This window comes from Xenia sp. Carnegie-2017, unplaced genomic scaffold (assembly GCF_021976095.1).
Source record: "Xenia sp. Carnegie-2017 unplaced genomic scaffold, XeniaSp_v1 HiC_scaffold_14, whole genome shotgun sequence".
NCBI lineage: Eukaryota > Metazoa > Cnidaria > Anthozoa > Malacalcyonacea > Xeniidae > Xenia > Xenia sp. Carnegie-2017.
In genome coordinates this window covers 14,011-25,323 of record NW_025813447.1, presented here as the reverse complement: position 1 = coordinate 25,323, position 11,313 = coordinate 14,011, and the positions used below count along the sequence as shown (strand labels likewise).

General features: G+C 34.0%; 1 protein-coding gene and 2 long non-coding RNA genes across 4 annotated transcripts; 1 reads left to right on the top strand and 2 right to left on the bottom strand.

The window, feature by feature from the left end:
- Positions 1-1,284: 1,284 nt before the first annotated feature.
- On the top strand, positions 1,285-4,545 carry LOC124434250. Its single transcript, XR_006944722.1, has 3 exons — positions 1,285-1,578; positions 2,368-2,426; positions 4,485-4,545. It is a non-coding gene; the product is annotated as an uncharacterized LOC124434250 (long non-coding RNA).
- Positions 4,546-9,326: 4,781 nt separating this feature from the next.
- Positions 9,327-9,988, bottom strand: LOC124434249. 2 transcript variants are annotated; one of them, XR_006944721.1, is made up of 3 exons: positions 9,968-9,988; positions 9,804-9,856; positions 9,327-9,725 (listed from the first exon to the last, which is right to left on the bottom strand). XR_006944721.1 is itself a non-coding variant. In XM_046984135.1 (2 exons), exons 1-2 carry the CDS (start codon positions 9,894-9,896, stop codon positions 9,459-9,461), a joined length of 360 nt encoding a protein of 119 aa, XP_046840091.1. In that variant the 5' UTR covers positions 9,897-9,911; the 3' UTR covers positions 9,327-9,458. The 2 variants fall into 2 exon arrangements, 1 of the variants encoding a protein (XP_046840091.1); XM_046984135.1 differs by lacking the exon at positions 9,968-9,988 and having other exon boundaries at positions 9,804-9,911.
- Positions 9,989-9,992: 4 nt separating this feature from the next.
- On the bottom strand, positions 9,993-10,282 carry LOC124434251. The gene is made up of 2 exons (XR_006944723.1): positions 10,228-10,282; positions 9,993-10,136 (listed from the first exon to the last, which is right to left on the bottom strand). It is a non-coding gene; the product is annotated as an uncharacterized LOC124434251 (long non-coding RNA).
- Positions 10,283-11,313: the final 1,031 nt, after the last annotated feature.

The window sequence follows — 11,313 nt, the reverse complement described above, 5'->3', positions numbered from 1 at the left end:
TAAAAATTTCTACCAAGTTGTCAGGCATAGACCCTAGAGACCCCATTCAAACCTCTATGTAATAAGTTAAGTTAAATTTGGTACTACAAGTGACAGTTCATAAATATAGAAAAGCTCAGACTTCAAACCATGCAAGTTTACTGTAACCCTACCCATCTCCACATCAGTGCCAGCAAATTCACTTTTGAGAAAAACTCAAAATTTTTTTCTGTCAAAGATTAAGAAAATTATCAAAGTGAAAAATTGCAGTTAAGGACAGCTTAATGCCATGAATGTTTCTTAGGCATTTCAAGTCCACGATCACATCTCACTCTTGAAGGTAATTCATATGAACGACATGCATCTTGGAATAAGTCTAAAACTGTGTTTGCTTTGTTGTTAGTAGCACAGCTTAAATATGGTATCAACCTGGAGTAGCCATCAATGGATGTATGAACCACCATTCGCCAGCGAATCATTTTATGGTTCCCGTCGATGTGCCACAGAGCATTTACAAACATTGTAATTTCTTCTGCAAATTGCTCCCTGCCAACGAAGTGTTGTTCCAACTGGATCCAATTCGCATTAATGTCCTCACACGTGACCGTTGGACCCTTATATTTCGGCTCCTCAGTTGCACCTACCATATGTGTTTGTCCTATTCCTGAATAACCTCATAATCTCTTGCATTGTTTCTCTAAGTTCAATGTCACTTATGGTTGACCAAGATTCTTCTACATCAATTTGAAACTCTACACGTCTTCGTTGTAATGTTTTTGTTGAGATACCCAATAATTCAGCGATTCTAGTCCAAGAAAAGTGCAATTCCCTTAGACATTCTACTAATATCTTAGATAGGTCGACTTAAATAGAAGTTATCCTTCTATTTAATCCTTCTATTTAAGTCGACTTCAGAGGTTCTGAAAGAAACTCTGAAGTCGACTTAAATAGAAGGATAACTGGTGCATGTCATTATAAAAACTCGCCATATCAAAATCATCCATAAGATTTAATGCTCTCTGTTTTAACGTGAATACAGTGTCTCCAGCATCTGAAAGTCGCTCATGTATGCGCTCTAAACCGTCGATATTGTCAAAAATAGGTGAAATGATAAAATGCTTCTGCTTCAGCAATAATTGCTTTAGTTCTCTGAAAGAATGAATAAAGACTGTGTTCCGAGCCTCCAATGCCTCCTAAACCCGCCATTTTGAATTTGAGAAAAAAAGCGCGTAAACCTGTAAACGAAGTGAGATCGCAAAGCATTATGCAACACGATGTAAAAAGTTCGCCATACCCAACCCAGTCTCTTCCTTAAATTAACTCTATACGCTAATTGTGAAAATACCCTCAAATTGACTCTATAAGTCAATTTGAAACGTCCATTCAAAAAACAGGCCTGGTGACTTGCCTGCCTGGTCGCAACCACGCAACCCATCATTTACCGCAATCTACTATCCCGCGAAGTTTTGGATATCCTCAATCGCTTATTGTAAAGTGTATGCTCTTCTGATTGAATTTTTTTTTTAAATTCAATTTAAACTTTAATATTAAGTTGCGTGGTTCGCATTATTGCTGAAATGGAAGAAAACAATGGTAGTGGTAAGTAATTTTACACATTACACTTAAGTTATAAAATTACAAATACTGAAATACATAGGCCAATCCAGTGGCTAATTTATGTATTGAAGGCTATGTTAGCTTTTAGGAGACCTATACTTTGCTTGCTTTTGAAAAGATAAACAAGAGTGCTTATCCATTCTCTTTTGGTCATAAATGCATCTTAATGAGCAAACATCAACTCTAGTACACTATTTTACAGATAGAAATTACTATACAAAACTAACAATAGCATGCACATATGAGTGATATGATTTAGCTTAGTTAGCTACACCCGACTGACAGAAACAGTCCACAAGTTAAGGTAACCTTGAGCGAATATTGATTGTATAAAACAAATAAGCTTCAAGATTACAATGTTTTAAATACTAAGTAACTTAAGTTTGTCCAAAAGACTTATATTTTGAAAAAGAAAGTTATTTCAAGTTAACTTGAATAGCTGCCAGTATCATATTGCTGTGATCACCTGCAAAATACATGTCAATCTGATGTTGTACATATTTTTTCTTTGACAAGTTAAATTATAACAATTTACATATGTAAGTGTGTACAAGACTTTCCATCTGGCAAGTTAAACTGTAAACTGTTTACCATCAAAAAGAAGGGTATTTTCATGTTCAATGTAAAAATTATATAGTTGGACTAAAACCTTTGGCATTGTTACCTTGCTGTTCCTCAGTATGTTTTTCTCGATATCACATGCTCATTTATTTGTGAAGTTTGTTAATTAGTAATTACAATATTTTAATTTTTAAACATTATTTTTTATAGGTTTTGATGTACTAGAATTAGATGATACAGAATATGTTGATGTATCTTCCAAAAAATTTGTAGGTTCATCAAATATTTATTGCAAATGAAAGAGAAGTGTTATAGCATCCTAGAGTCATAATGATTGTGCCCAACAGTGATATAGCAATCTCAATAGTTTGGGGAGCTGGTATTCATTTGAGTGCTTGTTTTGCCATGCTAAGTTCTTAAAATAATTGTTTCTTCTGGATTAAAACATGCATTAATTTTTTACTTCATTGTTGGCCAAGGTTTCTTAGAGCTTACATATACAGAAACACAAAACAGCTCAGCAATATAAATAGCTTGTGCACCAACTTTCATTGATGCTTTCAACATGCCTAATTTTGCAGTGAGACTAAAAGTGGAATACCCAGCTTGTAAGTTGTGATCCTGCTCCATAAATTTTAGAGCATTATTATTTCATTTCTATTGAGATCTATTGTTTTAACTGTAAATGAGAACATAGGAGTCAACATATCTGGACTTAAGACGTGGGGTGAATACACCAGTGATTTTTATGTAAATTTGCTGTATGTATGCAGCATATCCACTGTGTAAAGAATAGATTTCAAAAGAAATGGATATTGATAAGGTTTGGAAATTTACATTGCAAGAGTAAAACTTGCAAGCTTGTTATGCTATGCTACCTCTGCTAACATTTGATTTGATGGTGATCAGTGCCATCCTCGACATTAATGAGGGGGGGTGCTAATTTATTCATACATTCACTTGTGCCCACTTGGTTTCTTTGAAAGCAATTCATTTATAAATTAAGCATTTTACTGTAAAAAACGTTCAGGCACAACTGAACTTATGAATAGTACACATTCCAACCAATTTGCATTGCCAAGACAACTCTGATGATTGCAATTTTGGAAAATATTCATCTGTGAGTCATTCAATTTGAAAATTAATCAGCATATTAATTTCACAAAACAACAAAGTAAAACAGTATATGGTAGTTTCCTTGATGTTTGAACAATTTCATGCACAATTGAATTTTTCATCTAAGGTGTGTATAAAAAAGGGGATTTGCAATTTGCAGTAGCATCAACATATATGTATGTATTATTGTATTGACTTCCAGGTTTTTGAGAATCAGCTGCTACTGAATCATACAAATTCTAAGTGTCAGCTGATTATAAATAAGCAGGTTTTTATACACCCTATATATACCCATTGCTTTCATTCAAATATGCATGAATCTAATTTTTTAAGTAAAGAACTGATATTTAAGAATTATGTTAAAACTAAAGGAAATTGAAATGATGACCTGTTGTTGTAGTTAAGAAATTAAAAGCAATTACTTTGTTCAACAACTCAACAAGAAAACATATAAATTAGTTAGTACAATGCAGGGAATACTGTTTATTAGGTAAGGCTCAACGACACACATATAATTAATGTTCTTGTGCTATTCTACCCCCTCATCATTATCATGTAGCAAAGGTTTATCATATATCAAACGTCTATGAAGCGTACACTGTGTATTAAAACTGTGTTTTGAATTGTTGCTTTTATTGTGTTTAAATTGTGTTTTCAATTGTATGCGTGTTGCTGAAACTGGGGATTAAAATACACAGTTTTCTTGCATAAAGGTTACGTAAATAATGTGATTAGTTTCATGTTTGAAGATGTAGATCGTCCAGGTCAGTAGAGTTATGAGAAGTACTGTTTTGTTGTTGTTGACTGACGTTTCGACAACCTGAGAGGTAGTCATCTTCAGTCCTTCTAAGGTTGACTCTGAAGATGACGACTGCTAAGGTTGTCGAAACGTAAGTCAACAACAACAAAACAGTCCTCAGGACTCTACTGACCTGACGATCTATCTCTAACATGTAAAGATATTCCGGTTCAAACCATTTACTTTATTACGATGATTAGTTTCCGTAGTAAAGGAATCACACAACTTGTTACTGCTTGTCTTGTATCTTCACGTCTGTAGTATTACTTTTGTATTATTCGTGTATAAATGCAATTATGCTTCCTATAAAATACATCCAATTGCCTGAAAGGTTTGTACAGTAATTTTCTGGAAAAATAATTTTACCAAATTGGTGGTGCACTTCTATGTTATAGAGGACTAAAATTTTTAGACAACCTCTCGAAAGAAAATATGTAGTAATTGCTCTACTGCGGTGGGCAATGCATGTAAGCGATGCTCAACTGTGGACAGCTCATTCCAAAGAGGCCTTCTTCCGTTCAATACCACAATATTCGACCACGACAAGACAGAAAATGCTGCTGATGAAAAGGGTTAGATATGTGTTCTTTAATGTATCTTAGGGTATTGGAGCAGATGTTAAAATATCAATGTATAATTTGATTGGTTTCGGAATTGGACTTTTTTTGTAGGCTCAGACTCTTCATCAGAACCACGGTTATCATGTGGTGGTAATGTATTATCACCCATCAACCACTGGAGGTCCAACCGTCTGGGATTATGCTGCAACTCCTGGCTTGGCGACAGATTTTATTAGCAGCAGTGGTGTAATTGGAAAATCAGCCAGAAACTTGTTTCAAACTGGGATGAAGAAGTTATGGCAAGATAGAAATGAAGATAGTCAATCTACAGATCTTTCATCTACGAATACTATCCCTGCCTCTACTATCCTCTGCCTCTACTATCCCTTCGTTTCGTTTCTGTTTCTCCTTCTTTTCAGCATCTTCATCTGTAACTCTTTGTAGCTCTGTTACAACCTCTCTTCCAGTTAGTAGCGCTGCTTCAACATTCAATCCTATATGCAAAGATCTTCATTTTAATACGATTTCCGCAACTTTCGAATCTTCCTTCCTCTCTGCTGCTACAAATACCAATACAAATGTCGTCACTGATTCTTTTAGCACTAATCCCACTCTAGCCTCTTCCAGTGGATGTACCTCGATCGGCAATTCTTCATCTGTTTCAACCTCTTCTTCCTCTTCTTCAAGCTCCTTCGTCGCTACAACATCTGTGTCTACCATATCTAAAACGACTGCCCCATCTGTCCCTACAGCAACTTTTAGCACAGGTCAGGAATAGTGTACATAGGTATTAGCATTAGAATGGTTGATTTTTTAGTTTCTTAGAAGTTTTTAGGTTGTCGCAAAACAAGTTCGATCTTTTGTTGATTAATTTTGTCATCAACATGGAACACATTTCACAACAATAAGCATGTCCAAACACACATGACTACTTTCAGCTTTAAAATGTTAAAACTTGATTTGGCTCTTTGGCAGCTACGTACATGCCGATGATGCGTAGCAATATTTCTTCTGTCATAAAGAGTGATCAACGAAGCAAATGGCTATGTCTTGAATTTAAATTGTTTCATGTACACTTAGGAACTGTTGTAGCATTGGCCAACGAGAATGGTGTAGTGTGGTTTTGGATGTGTCTCAGGAATGTCGAAGGTGCATAATCGGCCCGTGACTCCCGGCTACCTATCTGTCTTTTTACTAGTGTGGTACCGGGAAAACAGTTGCTCCACCATTTCCTGGTCCATTCGACGAAGATGTCGTAAGACCTGGCGAGTCTTACATTTGGCCAGTTGACAGAATGTTTGTTGCTGGACCAGATGATTTTACTCACAATATATAGCTACGTAAATCTTCTGCATTTTTTTTCTATGTGGATTTTATTATTTTCGTAAAGAAACTTCCTTGTATATGTATATTATAGTAAATTTTCTATTTTTGTGCCTGATCTTTGAGTGGAAATATTTTTGTTTAATATCATTGTATTATAAAAAGAACAGATTTTATATTATGCGCGTCATATCACGTAAGAAGTCCAAATAAAAAATTTCCGAGTCGTGAAATAAGACATTTATAACTACTTTGAACTTCACACTTTTTGTACTGCAGAGGATTCTCTTGTAAATTATTTCTTAAAGTTTTCACACGGTATATCAATGAATGGAAAATGGCGATTTTGATGGAATAAAAAGGTAGGGGGCAGCGTGCTAAAACGTTTATGCATGTTTTACAACAGTGGAATGAACATGAGCAAAAAGACTTTAGTTTCTCTTACTAAAATGTTTACAAAAACAAAGACATCGTGGAATTTTTATTCAATTCTTCATTTGTTCTTATTTGAGTTAAATATTTTTTAAGTTTACGTTTATGCGGATGCTTATGTCATGTTCTTTAGAAATCAGCCAATAGTGAAAGATTTAATGCCTGATGATATTGTGCAGATTTCACTGTTACACTTTACGTTAAATTTCCAAAACAATAACTTGAATGCTAGTTGCAACATAGATATATAGTTTATAACCAAATGAAATGAGATGCACTTTCTCACGTAAAAATTGACGTATGAAAAATATCTGTAGTCGCAGCCTAATGACAGAGCATGAGAAAATACAACAATAGATTAAATACTAAATATATGTTCTACTTCATAGATCATACACTCATTCTTTCATAATTGCATTAAAAATATTCCAAAATAAATAGATTAGAAAATAAAATTTGCGATATATCTTAGAACAATTAGAGCTCATTTATTATCTAAAATATTTATGTAATACACAACGCGATTTTATTCAAGTGTTGTTCACCTATTAATCCCAAAAATAAGATGATTTAAAAGTTTTTCTATGGAGATGCATAATAAATTCAGAAAAAAGCGTCAACTGTTGCGTCAAAAAAAAACACTAAGACGCCAACAACCAACGAACTATATTCCAGGTGTATCAAAAAAGTAGACTCTTGGAAAAGTTTCTCTAAAATAAGACACGCATGTGTATTTTAACGTTCTCTGGTACAGCTGGTAATGATTTATTTGCAAATTGAATAAAGTACAATATGAGATTAAGAAGCCAATTCCTAAGGTAAGTGAAATGCGAAAAAGCAAAAAAAATTCAAGTGTTTTAAAGATCTTGCGTTGGCCTGCGCTTGCCCTCAAATTGCTTGCAATTAAGATAGCACAACCTCTTCCATATTTTGACTCGAGATAATTAAATTGTCTTTTCAATGAAAATTTTTCGTGAGCAAGGCCTGTTTTGAAGGACTTTTACCAGCAGATATTCACTGCTATAACATTTGCATTTTGAAACTTTCTTTTCCAGCTGTACCCCTACCGCGCGCCTCTCTTGTACGAAGAACTTTTACCATAATATACTTTTTGATACATTCTTACTATACACACGATATATAAGCAATACACGTTATATAAGCTATACACTATACACACTCATATTGTCTATATAGGCTATGCACACTATACACACTTGTATAGGCTATACACACTATTTACGCTTATATAGGCTATATACACTATATGGCTACATATAGGCTATATATACACTATATAGGCTATATACACTATATACACTGCATAAGCTTATGCACACCATTTGCAGGTATATATATACACACTTACATAGGCTATACACACTAATACAATAGGCTATACAATATTACATACACTATAGACTATATACACTATATAGCTATACACACTATATACATTATATACACTATATAGGCCATATACACTATAGCTATACACACTATTACACTATATAGGCTATATATTAATATATACACTATATATAGGCTATACAGACTATATGCACTATATACACTATATAGGCTATATGTTACCTATATATAGGCTATACACAATATTACACTATATACACTATATAGGCTATACATATATACACTATATAGGGCTATATACACTATATACACCATACAGGGCCATACACACTATATACACTATACACTATAATACACCATATAGGCATACAATATATACACACTATATACACTATATGGCATATACACCATATGGTATAGGCCACACTATACACCATACAGGCCATATAGAACTTTTGCATAAATACTATATACACATATACACTATACAGGCCTATACCACACCATATAGGTTAGCATACACCATACACATATAGCCATATACACCATATATGCCATACACACCACATACATATAGGCCATATACACATACACATTATACAGGCATAAATACACCATAATACTATATACACCATACAGGCCATACACACCATACAAATAATACAATAACTATATAGGCTTCATAATGCCTATATAGGCTAAGGGACGCCTATTAGCTAATTCATATACACTATATACATTCATATAGGCTATACACACTATATACATATACACCATATAGGCTATATACACTCATATGGACTATATAGGCTATATACACTATATACACTATATAGGCTGTATACACTATGTACACACAATGCACAGGCTGTAAACAGTAAGTGTTTTCGCCAACGTCACAACGACGTCACAACGACGTCACAAGTTTTACTGTCCGCTATTATAGGACAGAGTGTCACATAAAAGAAAAACAATGGAAACATAAAAGTTAGATCATAACGTATAGTAAGAATATTGTGTTTAATATACAGTTTATAACATACATCAAACGACTTTTTCTGCATACGGCATTCCCATATCATACCTTGACGTTCTATAAAGCAATTGGTGACGTATTACTTGTCATTCTTCGTAGAAAAACCGGTTAAGGCTGCTTTCACGGAGTTAAGTACCAATTGCACAATTTATTAACCAAATTTAAAACAGAAATGTCTACAATCTTGATGAAACATGTTTTCAATCACTTTTGTTAACAACTTATAACAGCTGCAAAAGGTGAATGGCTTCATTACATCCAGGGTGTCTGAGATATAGATTTGTACGTAGTAACCATTTTCTTGAGAAGTATGTACTGAATTGAACCAGTATACCAGCTAGTGGCTGGTAGCCATTCATAGCTTTTGGTTATGTTAGTGAGAATGAGCGACTGTTAAATCAATAAATCTATCACAGAGGAATCAGAAATCTAAATATCAAGGAAAAAAGACAATTTGTGTTGCGAAAAGGGCAATTTGTAGATCATAGATTGTTGCAAAATAAGCCGTTTGCACTGAACAACTACAAATGCGTTTCTTCTTAGATGTATATACTTGCAAGTGTATTTGCATACATTTTATTTACAAAAAGAGCAACATGCAAATAATTTTCTATTTATAAAAAGCACACAAAAATATGATAGCACAGCTTTCAGCAACAAAATACTACGAATTATATGCATCTTCTTCTTCAACATCTTCATAAACGTCATCTTCACGAACGTCATCTTCATCGCTACAGTCTGATTCACTGTCACTACCGTATACGTTGACTATGGACTGTTCTAAGTCGTGAAAGTATTGAAAACCTTTTTTCAACTGCACTCTGGCAAATGCAATTCCGCAGTTTGTGATGGCGAGACGACCATGCAGAGTCTTCATTGTGTCTTTTCGCACACAATAGCGATGTTTATATTCATCTAGAAGAAAGCTCTATAAAACAAACATAATAATGTCAATAAGTATGTTCGTATTTTAAAAGATTGGTGTCATTTTCACTACTTATCTGACCTCTGTTTCAAGGAAAGAATAGTCATCAGATTCATCAACATTATTTGTAAATACTAAAAAAATAATTGCAAAATATGTTAAACGCATGTACATTACATTCCACAGTATATAAATACGCAACCTTTAAGCTTGTTTTAACATAATACGAACATTTATCTGTATACCTATCCTATCTTTAATCTTCTTTTCTTTCACAAAGGAGAGGCAAAACGTTTTCCAAATAATAAATCATATAATTTTTCATCTCCATGTTCAGAAGTGCTTTTTCCTCTTCCAATCTTTTAACTAACATGTACTTATCGACAATTTGTGCCTTGAAACGCACAGGTATATCTAAATATTGTTAAGTAAAATAGTTGAAACTAAAAGCGAGCATGGACGTCACAATATACATAGAACTATATTTGCAATTCTTTTTACACACCATGTGAAGTCGTACTATCTATGTCACACTGGTTAAACGACCAAACAAAATCTCCAGATGACTTCTTCCGCACTTGTCGTAGGAAGACCCACAGACTTGAGAGGCAATTTAACTCTTCTACGGTGGATGTTATTTCGACTTCTCTTTAGCGCATTTTTCTCATGGAAGATCTTCGTTTGCTAGAATCTACAGTACGTACATGTATAATATACGTAACAACGACAAATCGCAATTTTACAGCAATTTGGCAAAATGCTTTGAAATAATTCGGCACAAAATAAGTGTAGGTGGCCCATAAATATAAGTCTACATATTTCTACGAGGATGGTGTAGATGGTATTTACCCGTTTACTTTTAGATAAAGCACAATTTATCTCGAATAAAACTGTTCCATATTTTGCATTTTGTGTCGCCTACATCTAAAATCTAACTCACTTAGATTTTGCAACAAACTTTAAAATAATGCTTACAGTTACTCATAAAAAACCCCAACAAAACTCACCAGCAAGAGAAGTTATTTCTTTGTGCGTCTAGTGACTGAAAATACAACATTTCTAATCTCTTCTGCAGCTTGCTACTGTGATTTTGCCAGCTGCGACTTTCCTTGCTCAAGAAGCTGCTCCTCTGTCACATGTCCATCTAAAAGCTGTCTTTCAATTCCAGCAATCTTGTTGCATTTCGTTCAAGTTGTTTCACTTTGTTTTGAGCGTCATGAACGAAACGCCTATCACCCAATAATGTCTGCGTTTGATCATCGTTGGCTCTTACAAAATTCTCCAAATGTTGAGCATTTTCAACAGTTTGATGCAAAAGGAAGAACTCTTCGGCGGCACCTTTCAACGAAGAAACTCCAATTTGTTGTTCTAGAGAAACAACAAAAAATATTAATTTATCTACGTAAATACTAAGCACTCCATACAATACTGTATAGCTATATATTTTCCGGGGGTAAAATGAATTGTTAAAAATAACAATTGCCAAACATAAAAATTTGAGCCAGGCCAGGAATTATTTCATATAGCTTCGTTTTAAATGATGTTTGAACAAAAATCAACCATAAGTACAGAAATGTTCAATACTAAACCA